This window comes from Drosophila sulfurigaster, chromosome 2L, assembly GCF_023558435.1.
Source record: "Drosophila sulfurigaster albostrigata strain 15112-1811.04 chromosome 2L, ASM2355843v2, whole genome shotgun sequence".
In the NCBI taxonomy this organism is placed as follows: domain Eukaryota; kingdom Metazoa; phylum Arthropoda; class Insecta; order Diptera; family Drosophilidae; genus Drosophila; species Drosophila sulfurigaster.
Genome location: NC_084881.1, coordinates 11,981,951 through 12,005,229, shown reverse-complemented (window position 1 = coordinate 12,005,229; position 23,279 = coordinate 11,981,951). Strand labels below are relative to the sequence as shown.

At 40.2% G+C, this 23,279-nt stretch overlaps 9 protein-coding genes and 1 non-coding gene across 10 annotated transcripts; 6 read left to right on the top strand and 4 right to left on the bottom strand.

Annotated features, from left to right (window-relative positions):
• Positions 1–423: 423 nt before the first annotated feature.
• On the top strand, positions 424–1,348 carry LOC133850836 (large ribosomal subunit protein eL21). Its single transcript, XM_062287065.1, has 2 exons — positions 424–581; positions 717–1,348. The coding sequence occupies exon 2, from the start codon at positions 741–743 to the stop codon at positions 1,218–1,220; it is 480 nt and encodes a 159-aa protein (XP_062143049.1). The 5' UTR covers positions 424–581; positions 717–740; the 3' UTR covers positions 1,221–1,348.
• Positions 1,349–1,999: 651 nt separating this feature from the next.
• Positions 2,000–4,489, bottom strand: LOC133850832 (RNA polymerase I-specific transcription initiation factor RRN3). The gene is given in 8 exon segments (XM_062287060.1): positions 2,000–2,311; positions 2,367–2,616; positions 2,670–2,775; positions 2,777–2,849; positions 2,903–3,207; positions 3,209–3,398; positions 3,455–3,936; positions 3,990–4,489. Coding segments are annotated over 8 exon segments (1,857 nt in total). The 5' UTR covers positions 4,206–4,489; the 3' UTR covers positions 2,000–2,076.
• A 259-nt stretch (positions 4,490–4,748) lies between these two features.
• Positions 4,749–6,212, top strand: LOC133850834 (deoxynucleotidyltransferase terminal-interacting protein 2). The gene is made up of 2 exons (XM_062287063.1): positions 4,749–5,329; positions 5,814–6,212. The coding sequence occupies exons 1-2, from the start codon at positions 4,835–4,837 to the stop codon at positions 6,183–6,185; spliced, it is 867 nt and encodes a 288-aa protein (XP_062143047.1). The 5' UTR covers positions 4,749–4,834; the 3' UTR covers positions 6,186–6,212.
• On the top strand, positions 5,433–5,744 carry LOC133835418 (small nucleolar RNA U85). Its single transcript, XR_009893574.1, has one exon. It is a non-coding gene; the product is annotated as a small nucleolar RNA U85 (small nucleolar RNA).
• Positions 6,213–6,422: 210 nt separating the features above from the next.
• On the bottom strand, positions 6,423–7,681 carry LOC133836421 (uncharacterized). The gene is made up of 2 exons (XM_062266906.1): positions 7,333–7,681; positions 6,423–7,274 (listed from the first exon to the last, which is right to left on the bottom strand). Exons 1-2 carry the CDS (start codon positions 7,499–7,501, stop codon positions 6,562–6,564), a joined length of 882 nt encoding a protein of 293 aa, XP_062122890.1. The 5' UTR covers positions 7,502–7,681; the 3' UTR covers positions 6,423–6,561.
• A 49-nt stretch (positions 7,682–7,730) lies between these two features.
• On the top strand, positions 7,731–10,136 carry LOC133836404 (uncharacterized). Its single transcript, XM_062266881.1, has 2 exons — positions 7,731–9,946; positions 10,011–10,136. The coding sequence occupies exons 1-2, from the start codon at positions 7,880–7,882 to the stop codon at positions 10,134–10,136; spliced, it is 2,193 nt and encodes a 730-aa protein (XP_062122865.1). The 5' UTR covers positions 7,731–7,879.
• A 91-nt stretch (positions 10,137–10,227) lies between these two features.
• Positions 10,228–11,868, top strand: LOC133836412 (large ribosomal subunit protein uL18). Its single transcript, XM_062266894.1, has 4 exons — positions 10,228–10,374; positions 10,559–10,822; positions 10,879–11,316; positions 11,547–11,868. The coding sequence occupies exons 1-4, from the start codon at positions 10,372–10,374 to the stop codon at positions 11,739–11,741; spliced, it is 900 nt and encodes a 299-aa protein (XP_062122878.1). The 5' UTR covers positions 10,228–10,371; the 3' UTR covers positions 11,742–11,868.
• Positions 11,869–12,237: 369 nt separating this feature from the next.
• On the bottom strand, positions 12,238–17,397 carry LOC133847896 (vacuolar protein sorting-associated protein 41 homolog). The gene is given in 13 exon segments (XM_062283188.1): positions 12,238–12,699; positions 12,755–12,881; positions 12,937–13,070; positions 13,073–13,169; positions 13,234–13,420; positions 13,482–13,883; positions 13,948–14,013; positions 14,568–14,892; positions 14,957–15,310; positions 15,370–15,487; positions 15,555–15,725; positions 15,782–15,862; positions 17,329–17,397. Coding segments are annotated over 13 exon segments (2,499 nt in total). The 3' UTR covers positions 12,238–12,331.
• Positions 17,398–17,854: 457 nt separating this feature from the next.
• Positions 17,855–23,264, bottom strand: LOC133850079 (vacuolar protein sorting-associated protein 41 homolog). Its single transcript, XM_062286087.1, has 12 exons — positions 23,121–23,264; positions 22,940–23,056; positions 22,713–22,883; positions 22,528–22,645; positions 22,115–22,468; positions 21,723–22,050; positions 19,827–19,892; positions 19,361–19,762; positions 19,113–19,299; positions 18,815–19,048; positions 18,633–18,759; positions 17,855–18,577 (listed from the first exon to the last, which is right to left on the bottom strand). The coding sequence occupies exons 1-12, from the start codon at positions 23,148–23,150 to the stop codon at positions 18,207–18,209; spliced, it is 2,505 nt and encodes an 834-aa protein (XP_062142071.1). The 5' UTR covers positions 23,151–23,264; the 3' UTR covers positions 17,855–18,206.
• On the top strand, positions 20,080–21,529 carry LOC133850239 (beta-1,3-galactosyltransferase 6). The gene has a single exon (XM_062286317.1). It carries the CDS (start codon positions 20,175–20,177, stop codon positions 21,321–21,323), a length of 1,149 nt encoding a protein of 382 aa, XP_062142301.1. The 5' UTR covers positions 20,080–20,174; the 3' UTR covers positions 21,324–21,529.
• Positions 23,265–23,279: the final 15 nt, after the last annotated feature.

The following is a 23,279-nucleotide window of genomic DNA, read 5'->3' as shown; positions in this document are numbered from 1 at the left end:
CCTCCCATAACTCGAACAACATAGCCTTGTGGATGCCACTCCACGATATTGACGGCTTTCGAGTTTTTTGGCTCATCTAAAATATAAAAAATTTGCTTTAAAAAGCAAAATACAATTTTTATTTTTCTATTTTCATACCTTGGCGCACTTTAATGTCAGCTGTTTTGTTAGTGGTGAGCTCTTTTTCGTTGTCATATCGATCAAAATATCGCATAATTACACAAAAAGTGCGTTCGCTATTTCTACGTATCTCGCGAACGTAGAAAAACCGACTGTTTTTTCTTATGGGTTTTTACATGGGGCGAACGTAACATTCTGCCTGAACGTGAAAAAACCAAAGAAAACCAAAGAAAACCGTGCGGTGGAAAGAGGCTATTATTGAATAGCCTGTCTTGAACATTAAATTGAGCCCGCGCACAATCGAAAAACACAACACTGTTACCAGGGGTGCATAATTAACGGTTAGCAAATTACAGCCCTGCCGCTACATCAATCTGTAACGAGTGTGGCAACGCCACGCAGGTAGCCATCTTTCTTTCTTTCCCCAACTTCACGACCGCGTGGACGTCGATACGTAAAAGGTTAGTGAATATTTTGTGCAATTTGGCACAAAATTCAATTGAATTTGCCTTAAAAATACGATAAACTGTGCCCGCGTGTGCCGTGCACATTATTTACTGTAAAAAATGTGAATTACAAGTGTTTGTTTATTGCAGGGAACCACCACAGCAGGCAACAAAATGACCAACTCAAAAGGTTATCGTCGCGGCACCCGAGACATGTTCTCGCGCCCCTTCCGCAAGCATGGTGTCATCCCACTGTCCACATATATGCGCGTCTTCAAGAACGGCGATATTGTTGACATTAAGGGACACGGTGCCGTCCAGAAGGGTATGCCCTACAAGGCATATCACGGCAAGACTGGCCGCATCTTCAATGTCACACAGCATGCCGTTGGTGTCATTGTAAACAAACGTGTGCGCGGCAAGATCCTAGCCAAGCGCATCAACGTGCGCATCGAGCATGTGCATCACTCCAAGTGCCGTGAGGATTTCCTGCGTCGTGTGAAGGAGAACGAGCGTCTGCTCAAGGATGCTAAGGCCCAGGGTAAATGGGTGAACCTCAAGCGTCAACCAGAGCAGCCAAAGAAGTCGCATTTCGTCAAGAAACTGGAGGAACCCATCGCTCTGGCGCCAATTCCATACGAGTTCGTTGCTTAAATGCATCTTAACAACAATTGCGCGGATGTGTTTTTTGTTTACAATTTTTGTGTGGATTTGATGGATGAATTCTAAGTTAAGATTCAAAAAATAGAATTGATTTTCTATACGATTGCTGTAAACAATTATTTCGCTGTGTTTTTGATCATCAGGCGGGGAGTGAACATATCAGGTCTGAAGAAAAATCTGTTACAACAGGTGAACTCAGCCTATAGCTAATTGCCGTTTTGCTTGAGACAAAAAGCCGTAGTTGTTGAATGAAAAATCGAAATTAAAGAAGTGCTTCGAATTGCTTTCGCTGCTACCTCGAGGTCAAAACCATTGTCAATGCTAAGTGGTAAAATTAGGCAAAATTCCAATTGGTTTGACCAAAACTTTTTGCAGTGCGGTAACTACAACTGTCGCTTTTTTTTTTGCATAGTTCGCTGGAGCGCTACTGGCATATTGAATCGAGCTCTAAGCAATACTAGGAGAGCAATCCATCTTCGAAAGAAAAACTATATAATAAATATGAAATGCTGCACGAAAAGTGCTTAGCTCTGCATTGTTTACAACAAGCGCGATATCGAACCCTGTCGAATCTAAGCGAGCAGCTGAAATGCCAGCATGGCAATCATATTTGCAGCCACTGTAATATTGGCTCTGCTTCTGAAAGTGGGCTTCAACCACAACTGTGATTAGCTTAGGTCTACGACACAATGTGGCAGCAGCAGGCTCACATCACAAGACGTTTAAAGCGGCTGCCAAGTTGTCCAGGCCTCCCAATAAATTTCGATGCATTTCATATTATAAAAGTCTATAATTTTTGATTAAATACCAATACTATTACAACTATGTCCCCCACATTCACTTTTGTTTATTGTTGATTAAATCCCGGTGAGGTTCCATAGTAAAACTGTTTGTCAAACAGCTGACTATTGGACAGTTCGCTTAGCTTCTGTCGCTTGTCCGCCAGTATGAAGTCATCGTCTTCAACCATTTCGGAATCACCACGCTTGCGTCGCATGATCTCTGTGGTCACAATTTCCGTTGGCTCCTCCAACTCATGCACCTTGTAGACCAGATAGTTTGGTTCAATATATTTGCTCGAGCTGTAATAACCATCAATTAGAATCAAATTTTAGAAATCAGATGGGTTTAGCTTACAGTGGCAGAATGTATGGATCAAAGGGAAAGAAGGTGTCAAGCGTTTCCTCTGGCATTAGCTTATCATGACCATAAATAGTTGCCAGTTTGCGTCGTGCATTACGCTCCAGGACTGTGTGACAATATGCTAACTGATAAGTGCGCGTGACACCAGCGAATGCAGTGGCCACCGGTGGCAGGCAATAACGTAGCGGGTTAAAGTGACACATGGCGAGTCTAGACAATTGTAGCGTGTTTAACAGCATCAAATCTAGAGAGATATAAAAGTTAATACCAAAACGGGGTCGATATTAACTAACTTACTCTTTTCGTTGATTGTCAAATCGCGCGCACGAAAGGCAATTAAATAGAACATGGCCTGACAGACGGAGAAGAATACCATGTTGGCTTTGAGTGAACAGTTTTTTGCTGCTAAACTCATCCGAATCATTGATGTAGGTATTTGCCCAGTTGCTCAACTCCTTCAGATAGTAAGTGATGGTGCTGCAAAGGGAGCCATTAATGATTATTCGATTAAGTTATGATCTTGTACTCACCTCAATGGCACAAACTTGGCACGAGCCAGAAAACTGGCAATGTAGCTAACAGCGACATGTCGTATGATTGACGATACATTTGGATTCTGGACTTTTAGCCAAAGAAAACTGAGAAAGGCTTCGGTATAGGCTGGACGAATGCTGCACACATAAAACATCACAAACTGCACATGATGTATGTTGTGGCTTGGAAGCAGCACCTCGTCGAAGATGTGAATAAGCATCTTGAAGAATCGGTTTTTCACAATTCGCTGTTCATCGTTGGCATTGAGCGTTGGCCGACATTTATCGTCGAGGAACTTAAAAAAGCTTCAGCAGGCATATATCAAGCATCTGACCAATGGGATGATCTAGAGGTCTTGGCTGCTTTGGCTGAGTATTAACATCATCCATCTGAAACATGGCGTCTGCCTCCATTTCATCTTCTTCATCATCGGAGTCCTCCCGTAGTGCTTCGATTTCATCACGTGGCGCACTCACGTCCAGTATAAGCAGTCTATCGAGCGAAAAAAACATGCTTACAATGTTTACAAATGGAGGATAAAGACTTACTTTTGCAGAACCAGCTGCAATAAAAGCTCTTCATAGACTGGCTTCGATGATATGAGCCAAAGTACATTGTGTATGTACCCGGCGGTGACATGAGCCGGCTTTTTAAAATATGGAAATTTAGCCGCAATTGTGTCCACAACCACATCAAAAGCCATTGGCACGGCAGTCAAAATACGATTGAGCAAAGTGTGAACAGTTTGTAGATCCGCTTGCACACTTTCGGACGGCGATCCATTGATCCAATCGTCAGTTTCCTGATCATTTGGTATCCAGTTTAAGATTAACTTGTTGATTCCAATCTGAATATATGTATTGTGGGCAATCATCACATCAACAGTAAACTCGGAGTAAGCTTCTGTAGCATTTGTGTTGCGTTTCTTCCAGTTGATTCCTAGAAGAGCTTCCACAAGATCGGCAAACTCCGGCGTCAAGCTGTGCACGATTTTCCGAGCATCTCGCATAATAGCCACAATTTCCTCATCCTAAAAGTTGAAGGTTACAATTGGATACTTTTTGTTTTTTTTTACAAACTTACACATAACTCCGCCTCGCGTAGAAAGTAAGTAAATTCCTGGATCAAGTGAAAATTATGCTCCTCGAGAGCAACTCGCACCGACTCAATAATGCCCTTCTCTTTTGGCGTCGAAAAGCGCACTTTATTCAAAGCTGCAGTTTTAGCACGCTCGCGATCCGCACCGCTGTACGACTTTAATATGGACGTAATGCCCGTTTTGCTGCTGAACATTGACATTGCGAAGAAATTTTACTTTTTTTGTGGAACCCCTCTTTGAAATGTATTTCCTAATAATACGCAATAAGTCTCTGAACGAAGGAAGTCGATTACCGAGCTGATTACTCGAATAATTTACTGGGTGGTCCTACGTTTTATAAATTAGATACCAGAAGTAATACTCTAAGAATTGTCTTTTATAGAAAACTGACATTATATTTGGGTTTTTTTCAACTATATATGCCACTATTTTTGCCAAACTTCCACTCAGCTGAAATCAACAAAACACGTGTGATATGCTAGAGGTGGAGATACATCTATGGCTCAATCGATAACTAAATATTTTTAAACATTTTTAATATCGATAAATTTTTTTGCATATTTAAATATATGAAATTGAAAATTTTCAGGCGAAGGAGGTAAAATTGAATGAAACTCGTAAATTTTGAATATATATTGGATAAACTTTTGTTATTTATATACCGAAAATTATATACCGCGCAATTTATGATCTCACAGTGCTCACGTTTCAAATATTAATATCGATACTGCCTTTCTTCCCATACCTAATTGCCAGTCACGACGAATAGTAAACATTTAGAATCGACGCCACATGCGTTGCGCGTTTTTAGTTTTTGTAAAATATAAAAATGGCTTCGTTATTTGTAATTGACACAGCCGGTGATCAGCAACAAGATGCAGATGTGGATGGTGGCCATTCATCCGCTGCAATATACAATAACGCCTTTAGTGATCGCTTGCTTAGCGCCAATAACTCAGACAGTGAAGATGAGGAGGAAGAAGTTCAGGAAATTGAACTGTTTGGCGTCAAAGTGAACAACAAAGATGTGCGAAAAATAGTTAAATCTAGAGCGAATGAAACGACGCTAGCAGCACCATCAAAAGTGGCAGTGCGGCTTACTGAACTGGCTGAGCAGATTAATGAGGCAGTCGAAAATTCGGACACTCACAAGATGTCGAAGCGCAAGAAAATCACAGATTTGCATTACGATACTAGCGAAAGTCAGAAGGAACGCAAGGCAAATGTCGAGTTGGATATGAAGAAAACGGTTCTCACAGGCGAATTCGCGCAGTCGAAGGCGTTGCCAACAGTGTCCAGGCGAAAACAGCCTCTTTTAAATAGAGTAAGTTAACTGAAATTGTGGAATATTTTACACGCATTTAGATGATGAAATATTCGACAACCGAAACTGCACCAAATGATGGTGTAGTAAGTGCACAAAACTTGCTGCTTGAGGCGACTGCTGTGACAAGAGACTCGAATCACTTCATAGACAATAGCACATCAAGCGTTTCATCCGTTGTAATCTTAGTGATCGCCTCGGAGCTTGTGACGATCGCTGTAAGGCCGACGGAACATCAAAGGCCTTGAAACGCTAGACTGTCATTTATCGTTGAGTCAAGATAACTGATTTAGGCGTGGGCAAACATTCAATTCCCAAATGAAACATCCGTGCTATTGTCGACACCCCATAACACAGCAGTTGTTGAGGCTTGTGCTGTTGCCGCATTGACGACGTCTTTAGTAATCTGATATTGACTTGCTTATAATGCGTATTTTAGCCAATTCGTTTCCCAAAAATTAATGTTACTCTTATTAAATTACAGGCAGAACGCGCTAAGACTAAGGGAGGCGGTTGGTTTGATATGCCAGCCACTGAAATCACTGAGGATATGCGCAATGAGCTGAAGATCATACAAATGCGTTCCGTGTTGGATCCTAAACATTTCTATAAGAAGAACGACCTCAAGGTGCTGCCTAAATACTTCCAGATTGGAACAGTTCAGCACTCGCCTCTGGATCATTACAGTGAGCGTCATACGCGCAAGACGAAGAAATCACTGGTGGATGAATTGTTGGCCGATGAGGAATTCCAAAAGTTCAACAAACGAAAGTACAAAGAGGTGATCAAGCGGACTGACAAATATGCGCATCGTAAGGCCATGAAAAAGATGAAGAAACTGAAGAAGAATAAATAAATTCATTACTGAAAACCAAAAAAAAAATGTAAATAAACTTTTGGGATATCTTAGACGTTGTGGTCACTTTCTTAGTTGTAGCTTCGTTGATAACATTTGTTTTGAATATTATTCATTATTTTATTCATTCATTTCTTAACATGAATCAACAACACTATTTTTTTTTATTAGGGAAATATAGATCCAAGCTTTTAAACTTATTGTTAAATAGGTTTGTGTGTTGATTACATAAATAAATGAATTGTATAATAAATATTAAATGATTATATTTTTATAACAACTTAACACAAAATAACATTGGTAGTTTTTTATTCTTACTTATAAAACCATTGCTTAATGTTATAGAGAAAACTTATGCAAATGCAACTGTAATTGACTACTTTGACTGCACATCATTATTTGCTTCACGATTTTTTTCTAGAACACCCCAAATGTGACTAGCTAGTTGACTGAAAAGCTTTGCATATTCCGAGTTGGGATGTTTTATAACTACAGGAACTCCAGATTCGCCACACTCGGCAATGTGCGCTTCCAATGGCAATGATATGGTTGTAGGTGGCAATTTGCTTGATAGATCTGTTGGTCCCTTAAAGAACTCTGTACGCTCCTTGCAACTCTCACAGATGGAGTAACGCATATTCTCCACCAAGCCAAGAATGGGCACTTTGAGTTTGTGATACATTTCAGCGCCACGGATCGTCACATCAACAGCTGCTTTATGGGGCGTGGTCACCAGTACGACACCAGTAATTGGGGCGTGTTGGGTCAGCGATAGATGCACATCGCCAGTTCCCGGTGGGGTGTCCACGACCAACACATCCAGGGGACTCCAAACGGCGCCTTTGAGCAGCCGCTGTATGGCAGACATGACAAGAGGTCCTCTCCAGATAATGGCACCATCCGTGGGTGTCAACATGCCCATGGACAGGCACTTGACATTGTAGTTCTGTGGCGGTATAATCTGATTGTTATCATTGATAAGCGGCTCACTATGCACATTCATCAACAGAGGAATACTGGGACCAAAGATATCACCATCCAGCAGTCCCACTCTGGCACCCAACTTGGCCAAGCTGCAAGCAAAATTTGCTAAAAAAAAAAATTTTATTTGTTTAAAGATGATTGGAAAATTAAGCCAAGTACTCACCGGCCACAGTGCTCTTGCCGACGCCACCTTTGCCGGAGGCCACCACAATAATGTGTTGCACGCCGGGAATCGCTTCGCGCTTTGGCAAGCTGCGTGCCATCAACGCAGCCTGGTGTTCAGTCAGCTTTGTCGCGTAAGTGCGTCGTGCCAGGCGAATAAGCATCGCCATTTTTTGTGTATAATTGTTTAAACTTTGTTTACCTGTTGCCTCTTCACTGATTTTCAATGTCGTTATTATTTGGCTTTAAACGATTGCTTTAGAGATGGACATCATTGCGATGTCATCATTACAATAAGAAACATTACAAATAGAAGCACATACGAGCAAATGAAAGATCAGATTTTAGTTTTAATTAATTAATTGTACAAATTAGTAATGAATATTACGACAACGTTAATTAACCGGTAATATTGAAAATTGTAGACAGTGTGACTGCCTCGCCACGCGTTTCAAAGGAATTTTTAACTAAAAAGCTATGGTCATACTTGTAGTTATCAGCTGTTTTTTGGTGCATCATATTTGAAAATTGTTGTTCTGCGGAAAATTATGGAAATTGAGGAGTTAAATGAACCAGGGACAGTAGAAGAAGAGGACGCCCTCTGGTCCATCGAGGATGACACTTTGTTTCAACCATGTGGCCTAATAAGCCACTCTTCGACCAGCAATAATAAAACCAAATCAGTGTTTGTCACTTGGAACGAATGCTACTTGATAAACTATCGCTTCAAGACGTCTAAGAAAACCAGTCGAATGGAGATGACCAAGGTGCGCATTCCATTGCCCAACAACAACTGTTATCTGCGCAGCATTCACATGCTCGAGTACAACACGCTGTTGCTAATGACCGATGGCCGCGTTCATTGTTTTGGCTCCATCAAATCGCTGCACAGCATCGCCTGGCTAAATGGCGTTCGTGCATTCGCCCAGACTCACGAGGGATTCAGTGTAATTGCGCATAACGAGGAGACGCAACAGTTGCTGCTGCAGGTCTACATGGATCTTCCCAGCTTAGGCAAAGGAGAGAGCACCCTTCTGCAAAGCTACGACATCACCTACGATGAGCAGAACATTTTCCAATGTGATTGGCAAAACGATCATTATACTTTGATGACTGTGACGGTTACCAAATCACATGAAAAGTTCATGCAATGCTTATTTGGTGTCGGCGCAATCGCCGATAAGCAGCTTCATATTTTTAGCATTGCAGGACATGTATTCGTCTTGATTCCAAACGATGCAAATGAGGATGCTGATAAGGAGGAGGCCTACAACATTGAACTTCTCTGCATTTATGCCACTTCTGTGGATTTTATGCGTCTACTACCATCGTTAAACCTATGTTTGGTCTACCTCAGTTGTGGCAGCGTGGACATCTGGTATATGTCTCAGTTGCTGGGCATTAAACAGCGACAAATGCATTTCACTGGTGCCGAGTGGTTGGATTACGATGCCAGCAGTGATAATGGAGATTTTTACTATACTGATGGCGAACAGTTGGTGCGCTTGAGATTCCAGTACGATGAACAGCTGGATGATTGTGTCGTGCAACGCTGTTGCAAGTCTGTGGCAGGGATGCAAGCCTGCACTTGGGTGCAGCACATTGAACAGTTGGTTTGTCTCAGCGACAATAACATATTCTATCGCATTGCCTTTAGTTTGCAACAAGAACAGCAAGCTTCCAGAGATGACGGCATGCTCAATGACTTAACGCCAGCTGCTGTTGAAAGATTACGTGGCAATGCTGACGTTTTGGAGCAATACGAACAGCAGCCAGCGCAACTCTTGGCTGCCATACAGCGGGAACACGAGAAACAACAGCTGGTGGCAGTTGCCAGGAATGAGGCTTGGGAGGAGCAAAGCTTGGAGGCGACACTTGAGTTTCGACGACAACTACCCGTCTATGGCATTGACATGTTGCTGCTCCACACGGCTAGACAAGTGGACCTAGACAGTTGCGGTATTTATGCCACATTACAGTTGAAGCTGCACAATAGCCATCTATTGCTGCACAGCAGCCACTGGCAAATACTTGTCTATCACGAGCATGAAGCGCATGTGCATCATGTTCCCACAGATTTACTTATAAGCCGCAAGTGTCGAATCATTATACCTCTTAAAAAAATTCATAACACGCAGCTGCCTGTATTTACGCTTAAATTGGCCGCCTTCCTAGAGTTCAAAACCCAAATTAATGCTGTCCTGCTGCCAGTTGAAGTAAAAGAAACCAGCGAAACATATCGCGCACTTTTTAATGGACATCTTTACTCATTAAATTTGTTTAGTAAACCGCAAGCAATTGATTTGTTGCTATTTGCTGAGAAGAAAGCTAAACCCATAATCAAACAGAAAGTTAAACCATTTAGTAATATGAACTTGCAACAAATAGCTAGCTTATGTAATGCTAGTGATAAAAGTCACGATAAAAATCTGGACTTATATTTTGTCGATAGCAAGCTTAGTTTGACAAGCAGTGAAGAAGAGAATAATGTGGCATTACTGCTGGAAAGTGATGATGCTTCGGCTTTATATCATTTCAAACAGCATTTGCATTTAAATCTTGAACCGGAAGATGAGGACTTAACTCCCCTTGAAGATATTCAATTAAAAGTTATGGTAAATATGAAAGATATCTTCCACATTGCAAAACAAATCATTAAAAATAATATTTTTTTTTTAGAAACTGCAACATGACATTGAGCGGTTTTATAGCTCTCAAAATGCCGAAGAATTTGAGGAAAATACACAAATACATTTGGAAGCATTGCTTTTAAAATATAAAACACTGCGAAATACAATATTTTAAACACATTTAGTTTTTGAATTTCAATGCAATAGGCGCCCATTGACTAATAACACTCACACGCCATCTGGCGGATTTTTAATGTATACGCTAAGTTGGCTGTGCGCTAACTGTCAAAACGAAAAAATACGACCCTGCTTCTAAGCGGCCTGTCAGCTTCTTCCTTTTTCTTTTTCACCTACGTGTGAAGACATCGCGTATTTTGCGTCGGTGTTTAATTTTCATTAAAAAGTGAAAAATGGTGAGCATTTTCAATAAGATAACACAGCAAACGTCTCAATTAAAGTACGCTTTAGTGAAATGCAATAAGACTGCGCAAAAGCGACCACTGATGCATAAATAATTGAGAGATTAAAGTTAGTGCCATACAGATCATCAACTAATTCCAACTTGTGTTGTGTGTATGTTTTGTGTGTGTTTTACAGGGTTTCGTCAAGGTAGTCAAGAACAAGCAGTACTTCAAGCGGTACCAAGTTAAGTTCCGCAGGCGTCGTGAGGGCAAGACCGACTACTATGCCAGAAAGCGTCTGACTTTCCAGGACAAGAACAAGTACAACACCCCCAAGTACCGCTTGATTGTGCGTCTGTCGAACAAGGACATCACTGCCCAAATCGCTTACGCTCGTATCGAGGGTGACCGCGTCGTCTGCTCTGCTTACTCGCACGAGCTGCCCAACTATGGCATCCAGGTAAATCATTCAATAAGGCCCTTTAGGCTGGTAGTAAACACAAACCAATATTGCAGGTCGGTTTGACCAACTATGCTGCTGCCTACGCCACTGGCCTGTTGGTTGCTCGCCGTCTGTTGAACAAGTTGGGTTTGGACTCGATCTACACTGGCTGCACTGAGGTCACCGGCGAGGAATTCAACGTGGAGCCCGTCGATGACGGACCAGGTGCATTCCGTTGTTTCTTGGATGTCGGTTTGGCTCGCACAACCACTGGTGCCCGTGTCTTCGGTGCCATGAAGGGTGCTGTCGATGGTGGTCTGAACATCCCCCACTCCGTTAAGCGTTTCCCTGGCTACTCTGCTGAGGCCAAGAGCTTCAATGCTGATGTGCACCGCGCTCACATCTTTGGCCAGCACGTGGCTGATTATATGCGCAGCTTGGAGGAAGAGGATGAGGAGGCTTTCAAGCGCCAGTTCAGCCGTTACATCAAGTTGGGCATCCGTGCTGACGATGTGAGTATTCTCATAAATGAACTGACTTTGACGTCCACTTAAAAAATTACCGCTGCGTTTTGTAACCCACAACGCTGGCTGTGCCAAAAGTGGACCACAGTAAATGCAAACCTGTGTTCGTATTTCACCTCTTCCCAATGAGCTGATTTTCCTGTTTATGGTTGCACATCACTAAATTCAAATTCTTCAAATGGTATTCTTTTATTAATCTATTTAATTTCACTTTGCAGGTTGAGGATATCTACAAGAAAGCCCACCAGGCCATCCGCAACGATCCAACCCCGAAGAAGGCTGCTGCAAAGAAGGCAGCTCCTACCAAGAAGAGGTGGAACGCCAAGAAACTCACAAATGAGGAGCGCAAGACCAAGGTTGCTGCCCACAAGGCCGCCTATGTGGCTAAGCTTCAGTCTGAGACAGAGGCCTAAGTGCATTTGACTACCGGTTGCAAGATTGTATTGGGGTGAATGAAAGAAAATAAACACAGAAACAATTGTAATAAGAAACAATTGCCAATATGTCATGCATATGTTATTGTAAGTTTCTATTAAACAACTTGCATGTGTTTTTATTTATCAAGTTGCGATAATGAGAATCGATGGCCGATATATTTACTTGGGCTGACCACCAGCTATCGATGTGCTGTAGGCATTTGGTACCGATACCAATAAATTTGGCGCGCTAATTCGAAACGAGACCACTATAGTCGACACAGTTAATAGTTACAGCGCTTTAATTAAATATAAAAAATAAATACTCATACAAGCAAAAGTTAAGGCTAATAAATTAATTGTACATATTGCATGAAAATTGTAAAAAAAAATATGTTAGAACGCTGAAGTTTGCATACCACGATTTCAAATATTCAAAAGTAATGCTTTTATGGTCAAGTATCTATTTTCATAAACTGATTATTGCCTGTTTGTACCTTTTTCCTTATCCCTCAAGCTTTTTTATATATTATAATTCCCTGATACTTCTGGTACAAAACCACATTCAGACTTTTACAAATTGGCGTCTAACAATTTTCAAGAATAGCATCCCAATCCAAACAGACACCACAACGAGAATCTGTCAAACAAGTTTCATGATAAATGTGGCCACAGTTGAATATAGTCAGTCCATTGTTCGGAGTTGTGTCAATAATAAGGGTACGGGAACAGGATGCACACACTTTATCATAGGAGACATTCCGACCACGTTGCTGCATCGTAACCACTTCAGCATGAGTGTCGAAATAGTCTGTCAATTGGATCTTGTGAGCCAGATCCATAACATCCTCCTGTAGATTATAATGCCACAGCATTTTGGTGAGCGATTGCTGCAGATTAGGTATATTCTGTCCTAATTTGATCTTGCTGACCACCAACTCCGGATTCACGTAGTCTACGAATGAAATTAATTAGCTGGCTATACAGTATTGGTCAATAATTCTACATACCCACTATTCCATCCAGAACCTTGGTTACTATTTCAGGCTGCTTGGTAGACTCGTCGATGAGTTTGTTCCAAAGGTCATCATCATTGTGCTCCTTACAGAACTCAATAGCCATTTCAATGTCTTTTATCTAAAAGTACAATCATTTCAATAGACAGATCTATCAGGTATTAATCAAGACTTACGCTATGTATAATAATATTTAAAGCCTCGACAACACTTCCCATGCGACCCAGCAAATAGACCATTTCTGGATGGAAACCTTTGCTTTTGCAAATTGCTAGCGCTTCTTGTATAGCATAATCAGTTGAACGACGCAAAAGGGAAACAGCTTTGAACGATCATATTTTGCATAGAGTCCAACAAGTTTTTGATGGAACGCGCCATGACTCTCAGTCTTTTCTAGACCATCCAAATACTACGTGAATAACGAAAATAGTTAGTTGGGAATAGGTCTAAATGGATTAATATTTATCATTTACCCAGTAAAGGTATTCTTGGTTTTGCTCCAACTGATGTACAACAACGTCGGGCTTAATTTTACTTTTATCGAGTAATATCTGAAAGGCACGTTCGCGATCTAACTGAATGAGTGGAATGATAAGTTGAGAAATGACGTCGTAGAGCTCAAATCTTCGTATTAGCTCAAATACATCTTTGTTCTGCAATCTGTAAAAAGAATTTAGTACTCCTTGGAAGATATATTTAAATTGTAAAAGTAAAGACTTACTTTAATAACCTGCGCAATTCGCTTTCATAGTTGCCTTGGTGGGAATTCAACAGTGCCAACGCCTCAAGTAACTCATTACCATTCTGTTTTCTGAAATTATCGCGTATGGCATTAATTACAGCTAAGCCATTGTACAGTTTTGGTGGCCACTCCTTGATTAGATTGAGAAATCCATTTACGTCCAGCATGAGAAACTCATAGAGTACCATTTCATAGACTTGTGGATCCAGCTTGCAATCCTCCGATGTGGGTAAGTAAGCACTAACGCAGCGTAGTTGCTGGCACTTGACAAACTTGAATACCTCTTCCTGCCACAGGGCTTTGTTATTACCCAGCACACGGTGACACAATTTAGCAGCGTCTTCGTATTTTTTGAGCGTCAACAAACGGTTTATATACAATCTGTTATGGTTGTTTGGTTTTAATAAAGAATTATTAAATGAATTCATTCATTAATAATTCTTACCTAGCCACGGAAAGCAGTGGTAGACTGCCGCCATGTGTAGAAATCTCCATAGCTTCCTCGAATTTGCTAAGAAAAAAATAATAATTTATTTCTTTAAATTGGAATTACAATTCTTATTCAAAAGAGGTAAAAAATATAATTTTTCAGGTTACGCATTCTGATTGCTTAAAATGCGTTTTTGATATTAATTCAGGCATTTATTAAATTAATAAATTATATTAAATTTAACATATTTAACATAAACTTGAAGGGACCTAATTCCTTAAGGTAATAGTTTAATATAGTCTAATTTGAGAATTAAGTTTACGTCCAAGGTCCAATGGGGTATTAAAGAAACCATCAAATGAGAATAAATTGACTCATGTCAAATTTGAATGGCAGTTAAGCATAACTTGTGGAATAAGTAAGATAAATGTCTCTAAAAATCAATTAAATTTACTTTCCTTGTATGGGAAATTAAGCATTCCTCTTTGGTTAAGTGAGGGCAGAGAAAAAACTCAATAAAAATTATTTGGTTGACTCATATGGGTGAAATTCATTCCCGATTTGACTGAATCAAATGAAAACTACTTAAAATATAGGATCATTCAACGAAGAGCCTTCGTGGGGAATCCACTTACTTGTGTTTAATGAGCCATTCCACGCGATCGTCTGTCTCAATCAGGCTGGCCACGACAATATCCTTAGGGGCAATTATGAAGTAACGATTCTCCTCAATGATACAACCCAAACTATAGTCATTGACTGTGTACTCCTCAAAGCCACGCACTGGCAAGATGCCTTGGTACACTTCCTTGTAAGAGTTCATCTTATATTCAATGACACAGAGCACAGGACGCAACGCTTTATAGTTCACACTTCGTTCCTTACGATATCCTAGCACAACAAGCTGATTGGCCGCCAGCGGTGCCAGACCACAAATGTAGAAAGATGTTCGAAATGAGGCTGCAAAAGGAAATAGACATTATTAAAAGTGGAACAAATAAAGTGTAGCCATAAGCATTCTGACCAGTATTTACAACATAGCCTGGCAAGTTACTAAATGATGCTTCGATGGCATTGCGTTTCCGTATCACACAAATGCGTATGGTGTCTACCCAACCGATGAGCAACGTCGTTGGATTCGACCAACGTAGGTGGCAGCGAAAGTTTTCTAGATGTGCTTGCGCTGGCACCTCCCATTTCATCAGTCCCAGCGAACATTTCAGTCTCAGATCATAGACATCTACTCCCAAATGACTCGCCCAAGCGACAAAATTGCCCTGCCAGCTAATGGTCAACACGCTGCCTTCCACAGCGCACAATTCCCGAGGCCTCAGACGATGCAGCAAGCTGGGTTCATAGAGAGTCAGCTTGTCGTCACCTAAAATAATTTGAAAATTATATAAACCAAAAGCCAAATAAAAGAACTGAGTAACATACCCACTATGAAGCGACGCACGCCTGATTGGTATTCTGGATCCAAGGCGATAGCTTTGATAAACTTGTCGTAACTGAGAGTATCATTGATTTCGCAACTAAACAAACCCGTAATATTAACCTGCGGAGTGCAATTGATTTTAATCGGTTGTTGCATCCCTTAATTTATGATTAAGTTCATGACTCACGCGACCGTCATCGGAGCATGTGACAACATATTCACCACGAGCATCCACATCGATGTGGTTCACAGCCACAGAATGAGTATGACGATCACCAGTGCTTAAATTGGACTCCACTGAGTTGCCCTGATGATCTACCAGATAGACGCCCCCTCGGAATGTGCCAAATATCAGAAACTGTAAAATTATGAATATTTTATTCATATTCCAATTGCGTCCAATTGTAAACAAACCTTGGAATGCACAGCACTACAGGTGACCACATCGGTGTTGAGTATATTTCGCAAATCATTGCCAATCAGTGTTGCCAGATTCTCTGGAGTAAAAGTTGCTAGATTTAAGAAAAAAAGTTGCTAAAAATTGCTAAAAATTATAAAAAAAATTGCCAAAAAAAATTGCTAAATCTTTTAAATGTTCTTTTTCAAATAGTATGTACATTTTTAAATAATTTGAGAATAAAATATTGAAATTAAAAATTAAAAAATTTAAATAAACAGGATTTCATATCTTCTTTTCTTAACATTACAAAATACTTCGAATTTCGTCTAATTCTTCTGCTTCCTTACTATCCGTGTACTTTACGTTTCCTGAAATTTTAACTAAGTACTCGTAGGGAAGTACATAATTATGGCAACATTTGTTATGCCTATGTAGTCCAATACATATATAAATATTTTTTAAATTATTTTTTTTAATTTTTTTTTTCATATAATTAGCTTCTTTATTAAGTATCGAACCAGTACAGCAGGAAGAAAATAGTACTATAACAACACAGCTAAAAATGTATTTTTTTGAACCAAACCTCATATTAGTTTAAGGAGATTATGTGAAGTTTACGATTGGGTTATCGTTTTGGCGAAACCTTGACGCTTCAATCGCCTCAACGGTCTAGCTGGTAGGAGTCTCCTAGCGAGACTAGCAACCTGTCGCTATATCGGCTCGTATTTTCAATTGTTTAAACTCAAACTAACCTTACATGCAATATCGCATTTAATGTTATAATCATTATATATTATAATATAATATTATATATTATTATAATATAATGCTCATACAGTTACGTAATTTATGTTTTGCTATATTCATTTGTGAGAATATACGCTCAACTTCAGCGTTCGACAAAAGTAGGGAAAAGATTTTGAGCGCAAAATTTGCTAAATCACTAAAAGGGTTTTGGTTCAAGTAGCTCTTATAATCGAACCGTTGAGTTAAATACAAGTTCCGATTTCATTGTGAACTATTAATCGCAATTTTTTGCAGTGAATGGCAAAAAGAGAATACAAAATAAAAGGGCTTTAAGTAAAGTATAAATGAAAAATTGCTAAAATTGCTAAAATAGCTAACAAAAAATAAAAAGTTGCTAGATTTGTAGCTAATAGCATTTTCAAAAAAAAAAAAGTTGCAAATATTTTGAAAAGTTGCTAGATCTAGCAACTAAATTGCTAAACTGGCAACACTGTTGCCAATGCGCTGGTATTTGAACTTTGGCTCTACTTCTTCCTCATCGCTGCCTGAATCCTAGAATCACCACATTGCCATGTCACATATTATTGGTAATTTTATCCACTTGCATAAAACTTACGCTGTTATTAGGTGGCAATATATCAGCCATTGTAGAAATATTTACCACCCGACCGCTTTGATAAACTTGCTCGAAATGAAACTTCGATTGTTCTTCCAGTTGAATAATTTTGTAATGTTGACCTGCAGAATTGGATTAATTTAAATAAAAAATCGTTGTTGCGCAAAACCTTGTTGAATTATGGAATTCATGACTCACGCAGCCGTCATCGGAGCATGTGGCCACATATTCACCGCGAAGATCCACATCGATGTGGTTTACCGCCATAGAATGAGTGTGACTTTTGCCACTGCTCAAATTGGACTCCACTGATTTACCCTCGAGAGTCAACAGATAGACATGTCCTGGGTTTGTGCCAACTATCAGAAATTGCCGAAAGGAAAAGTTATGAATGGTATTATTATATTCCCATTTGGGTAGTATTGGGCAATTCACCTTAGAATGTACAGCACTGCGCACAGGTGATCACATCGGTGTTGAGTATTTGTCGCAAATCATCATTGCCAATGCGCTGGTATTTAAACCTTGGCACCACCGAATCCAAGGGTCAGCAAGGTAGAAATTCATTCTATGTATCATTAACAACTTTCCTCTTGTGCAGGATAGTTACGCTGACCGATACCGATGACTGATATATTTACTTTTGCTGTCCACCAGCTATCGATGTGCTGTAGGCATTTGGTACCGATACCAATAAATTTGGCGCGCTAATTCGAAACGAGACCACTATAGTCGACACAGTTAATAGTTACAGCGCTTTAATTAAATATAAAAAATAAATACTCATACAAGCAAAAGTTAAGGCTAATAAATTAATTGTACATATTGCATGAAAATTGTAAAAAAATATGTTAGAACGCTGAAGTTTGCATACAGGATTTCATATATTCAAAAGTAATGCTTTTACGGTCGAGTATCCATTTTCCCAGGCAATTAACTGATTATTGCCTGTTTGTACCAACGATGTATGGTATTAGCAAGCTTCTTTTTGAACCTTTTTCCTTATCTCTTTTTTATCTTATAATACCCTGATACTTCTAGTACAAAACCACATTCAGACTTTTACAAATTGGCGTTTAACAATTTTCAAGAATAGCATCCCAATCCAAACAGACACCACAACGAGAATCTGTCAAACAAGTTTCATGATAAATGTGGCCACAGTTGAATATAGTCAGTCCATTGTTCGGAGTAGTGCCACTAATAATAAGGGTACGGGAACAGGATGCACACACTTGATCACAGGAGACATTCCGACCACGTTTCTGCATCGTAACCACTTCAGCATGAGTGTCGAAATAGTCTGTCAATTGGATCTTGTGAGCCAGATCCATAACATCCTCCTGTAGATTATAATGCCACAGCATTTTTGTAAGCGATTGCTGCAGATTAGGTATATTCTGTCCTAATTTGATCTTGCTGACCACCAACTCCGGATTCACGTAGTCTACGAATGAAATTAATTAGCTGGCTATACAGTATTGGTCAATAATTCTACATACCCACTATTCCATCCAGAACCTTGGTTACTATTTCAGGCTGCTTGGTAGACTCGTCGATGAGTTTGTTCCAAAGATCATCATCATTGTGCTCCTTACAGAACTCAATAGCCATTTCAATGTCTTTTATCTAAAAGTACAATCATTTCAATAGACAGATCTATCAGGTATTAATCAAGACTTACGCTATGTATAATAATATTTAAAGCCTCGACAACACTTCCCATGCGACCCAGCAAATAGACCATTTCTGGATGGAAACCTTTGCTTTTGCAAATTGCTAGCGCTTCTTGTATAGCGTAATCAGTTGAGCGACGCAAAAAGGGCAACAGTTTTGAACGATCATATTTTGCATAGAGTCCAACAAGTTTTTGATGGAACGCGCCATGACTCTCAGTCTTTTCTAGACCATCCAAATACTACGTGAATAACGAAAATAGTTAGTTGGGAATAGGTCTAAATGGATTAATATTTATCATTTACCCAGTAAAGGTATTCTTGGTTTTGCTCCAACTGATGTACAACAACGTCGGGCTTAATTTTACTTTTATCGAGTAATATCTTAAAGGCACGTTCGCGATCTAACTGAATGAGTGGAATGATAAGTTGAGAAATGACGTCGTAGAGCTCAAATCTTCGTATTAGCTCAAATACATCTTTGTTCTGCAATCTGTAAAAAGAATTTAGTACTCCTTGGAAGATATATTTAAATTGTAAAAATAAAGACTTACTTTAAATACATGCGCAATGCGCTTTCATAGTTGCCTTGGTAGGAATACAACAGTGCCAACGCCTCAAGTAACTCATTGGCATTCTGTTTTCTGAAGTTATCGTGTATGGCATTAATTACGGCTAAGCCATTGTACAGTTTTGGTGGCCACTCCTTGATTAGATTGAGAAATCCATTTACGTCCAGCATGAGAAACTCATAGAGTACCATTTCATAGACTTGTGGATCCAGCTTGCAATCCTCCGATGTGGGTAAGTAAGCACTAACGCAGCGTAGTTGCTGGCACTTGACAAACTTGAATACCTCTTCCTGCCACAGGGCTTTGTTATTACCCAGCACACGGAGACATAATTTAGCAGCGTCTTCGTATTTTTTGAGCGTCAACAAATGGTTTATATACAATCTGTTATGGTTGTTTGATTTTAATAAGAAATTATTAAATTAATTCATTCATTAATAATTCTTACCTAGCCACGGAAAGCAGTGGTAGACTGCCGCCATGTATAGAAATCTCCATAGCTTCCTCGAATTTGCTAAGAAAAAAATAATAATTTATTACATTAAATTGGAATTACAATAATGAAATATAATTTTTCAGGTTAAATTTAAATTAAATTTATTAAATTATTACATTTAAAACTATCTGTTACTTTGTTATCGATAGCAGGCAGCCCCTCGAGGCTGTAGCCGATTTAAACTATCGATTCATCGATAGCAGGGCAAAAGTACTGCACTAACAGCTGTTTATTGAATTTGCAAGCAACTTGTATCTTTATCTTCCGGCACTCAGTTACAACTAAGCACAATAATTTAAAATGCGTCGAATGAATAATCTAGTTACGCTCTTTACAGCGATAACAGCGTTCTTCTTCGGCAGTTTCATCACAAGAATACTCAGCATGGCGGATAAGTGTCCGGTTGAGCGAAGTGGTGTCGCCAAACTGGAACCGCATCCCGATTTATTTCTAGTGATACTCGTGTTCAGTGCACCCAGCAACACGGAGCAGCGTGATGCCATGCGTGAGACATGGTTGCGTCTCGCTAGGCCATTGAAGCAATCCTACTTCCCCGAAGATCAAATCTATCTACCAAGCTACAGTGATGGCCACTTGCAAATGGAAACAGTGGCGTGGCAGGCGAATCGTCTGCAGCAATACGTGCAATGGCAACAACAGTTGCCACAAATGGAGGAGCCGAGAGTGCACCGCAACATAAAGTTCAAGCACATCTTTGCAATTGGAACGCAACAATTGAGTCCCACACTACGCTCTGAGCTAGAGCATGAACAAAAGCAGCACAATGATTTGTTGCTGTTGCCACTGTTGCATGACGATTATAAGAATCTCACTGAGAAATTGCTGCAGTCGCTTATAACAATAACGCAACACTACGAGTTCTCATACCTGTTGAAAGTGGACGACGACTCCTACGTGAAGCTGGACAATCTGCTCAACGTACTCGTTTCGTACGATCGCAAGTTGTTGCGTCGTCGAGGGGATTATGTTAATGACCCGTTGCCTGAGCTCTATTGGGGCTACTTCAACGGGCGGGCTAACATCAAAACTAAGGGACACTGGAGTGAACCGAATTATTATTTGAGCAAGAACTACATTAATTATGCTCTAGGTGGCGGCTATGTTATATCTCAGAAACTATGCGCGCATGTGGCGAATAACTCTCAACTGCTGTCGAAATACGTCTCGGAAGATGCTTCACTAGGTACCTGGTTGGCGCCACTACGTCACGTTTATCGCTGGCACGACCCACGTTTTGATACTGCCTACATGCCGGCCAAGTGCCGAGACTATCATCTGGTGCTGCACAAGCGTAGTCAGCACTTAATGCAAGATCTCTACAATGGTAAGATGTGTACACATGAGCATCCGGGACAACGCGCCTTTGTCTCCTACTACTACGATTGGACGAAGCCGGCTGATAAATGCTGCGACAGCATCGTTGCTTAGTTGCTCACATTCATATGAAGTGTATTTTGTCAGTTTTCATAACCAAAGATATTCATTATAAGTAGCGTATCGAAATCTAAATGCTTTAGTTTACTTGAATTGCTCCTATGGCAGCAACTCAAGCTAGTTCTAAGCAATTGAATTATTAAATTTAACATATTTAACATAAACTTGTACTAACTAATGGTGATTGAAGGGACCTAATTCCTTAATAGTTTAATATAGTATGGGAAATTAAGCATTCCTCTTTGGTTAAGTAAGGGCAGAGAAAAAAACTCAATAAAAATTATTTGGTTGACTCATATGGGTGAAATTCATTCCCGATTTGACTGAATCAAATGAAAACTACTTAAAATATAGGATCATTCAACGAAGAGCCTTCGTGGGGAATCCACTTACTTGTGTTTAATGAGCCATTCCACGCGATCGTCTGTCTCAATCAGGCTGGCCACGACAATATCCTTAGGGGCAATTATGAAGTAACGATTCTCCTCAATGATACAACCCAAACTATAGTCATTGACTGTGTACTCCTCAAAGCCACGCAGTGTCAAGCTGTCTGTGCACACTTCCTCGCAAGTGTTCATCTTATATTCAATGACACAGAGCACAGGACGCAGAGCTTTATAGTTCACACTTCGTTCCTTACGATATCCTAGCACAACAAGCTGATTGGCCGCCAGCGGCGCCAGACCACAAATGTAGAAAGATGTTTGAAATGTAGAGACTGCAAAAGGAAATAGACATTATTAAAAGTGGAATAAATAAAGTGTAGCCACAAGCATTCTGACCTGGATCTACAACATAGCCTGGCAAGTTACTAGAGGATGCTTCGATGGCATTGCGTTTCCGTATCACACAAATGCGTATGGTGTCTACCCAACCGATGAGCAACGTCGTTGAATGCGACCAACGTAGGTGGCAGTGAAAGGTTTCTAGACGTGCTTGCGGTGGCACCTCCCATTTCATCAGTCCCAGAGAACATTTCTCTCTCAGATCATAGACACGTACTCCCAAATGACTCGCCCAAGCGACAAAATTGCCCTGCCAGCTAATGGACAACACGCTACCTTCCACAGCGCACAATTCACTTGGCTTCATACGTTGCAGCAAGTTCCGTTCATAGAGAGTCAGCTTGTCGTCACCTAAAATAATTTGAAATTTGTATAAACCAAAAGCCAAATGAAAGAACTAAGCAACATACCCACTATGAAGCGACGCACGCCTGATTTAGCTTCTGGATCTAAGGCGACAGCTTTGATAAACTTGCCATAACTGAGACTATGATTGTTCTCGCAACTAAACAAACCCGTAATATTAACCTGCGAAGTGCAATTGATTTTAATCGGTTGTTGCATTCCTTAATTTATGATTAAGTTCATGACTCACGCGACCGTCATCGGAGCATGTGGCAACGTATTCACCACGAGGATCGACATCGATGTGGTTCACAGCCACAGAATGAGTGTGACGATCGCCAGTACTTAAATTGGACTCCACTGAGTTGCCCTGATGATCTACCAGATAGACGCGCCCTCGGAATGTGCCAAATATCAGAAACTGTAAAATTATAAATGTTGTATTTATATTCCAATTGCGTCCAATTTTAAACAAACCTTGGAATGCACAGCACTACAGGTGACCACATCGGTGTTGAGTATATTTCGCAGATCATTGCCAATGCGCTGGTATTTGAACTTTGGCTCTACTTCTTCCTCATCGCTGCCTGAATCCTAGAATCACCACATTGCCATGTCACATATCATTGGTCATTTTATCCACATGCATAAAACTTACGCTGTTATTAGCTGGCAATATATCGGCCATTGTATAAAATTTTTCATTTGCATTCGCGTTCTTATCAAAACATCTTTGCAAGCAAAGTGTGACCGAATACCGCAGTTAACAGCTGATTTGTCAAAGTGACCACGGAAATTGAATAGCATTGCTACACGC

Excerpts from the sequence above, each read along its gene's own strand:
- LOC133850834 (XM_062287063.1), top strand. The coding sequence starts at position 4,835 with ATGGCTTCGTTATTTGTAATTGACACAGCCGGTGATCAGCAACAAGAT. Across the intron at positions 5,330-5,813 it reads AACAGCCTCTTTTAAATAGA|GCAGAACGCGCTAAGACTAA; the intron begins GTAAGTTAACTG and ends ATTAAATTACAG.
- LOC133836404 (XM_062266881.1), top strand. The coding sequence starts at position 7,880 with ATGGAAATTGAGGAGTTAAATGAACCAGGGACAGTAGAAGAAGAGGAC. Across the intron at positions 9,947-10,010 it reads ATATTCAATTAAAAGTTATG|AAACTGCAACATGACATTGA; the intron begins GTAAATATGAAA and ends TTTTTTTTTTAG.
- LOC133850836 (XM_062287065.1), top strand. The coding sequence starts at position 741 with ATGACCAACTCAAAAGGTTATCGTCGCGGCACCCGAGACATGTTCTCG.
- LOC133836412 (XM_062266894.1), top strand. Across the intron at positions 10,823-10,878 it reads TGCCCAACTATGGCATCCAG|GTCGGTTTGACCAACTATGC; the intron begins GTAAATCATTCA and ends CCAATATTGCAG. Across the intron at positions 11,317-11,546 it reads TGGGCATCCGTGCTGACGAT|GTTGAGGATATCTACAAGAA; the intron begins GTGAGTATTCTC and ends TTCACTTTGCAG.
- LOC133850239 (XM_062286317.1), top strand. The coding sequence starts at position 20,175 with ATGCGTCGAATGAATAATCTAGTTACGCTCTTTACAGCGATAACAGCG.
- LOC133850079 (XM_062286087.1), bottom strand. The coding sequence starts at position 23,150 with ATGGCCGATATATTGCCAGCTAATAACAGC. Across the intron at positions 22,884-22,939 it reads GTAGTGCTGTGCATTCCAAG|TTTCTGATATTTGGCACATT; the intron begins GTTTGTTTAAAA and ends ATAATTTTACAG. Across the intron at positions 22,646-22,712 it reads CATGCTCCGATGACGGTCGC|GTTAATATTACGGGTTTGTT; the intron begins GTGAGTCATGAA and ends TGCACTTCGCAG.
- LOC133836421 (XM_062266906.1), bottom strand. The coding sequence starts at position 7,501 with ATGGCGATGCTTATTCGCCTGGCACGACGCACTTACGCGACAAAGCTG. Across the intron at positions 7,275-7,332 it reads CGGCAAGAGCACTGTGGCCG|CAAATTTTGCTTGCAGCTTG; the intron begins GTGAGTACTTGG and ends TTTTTTTTTTAG.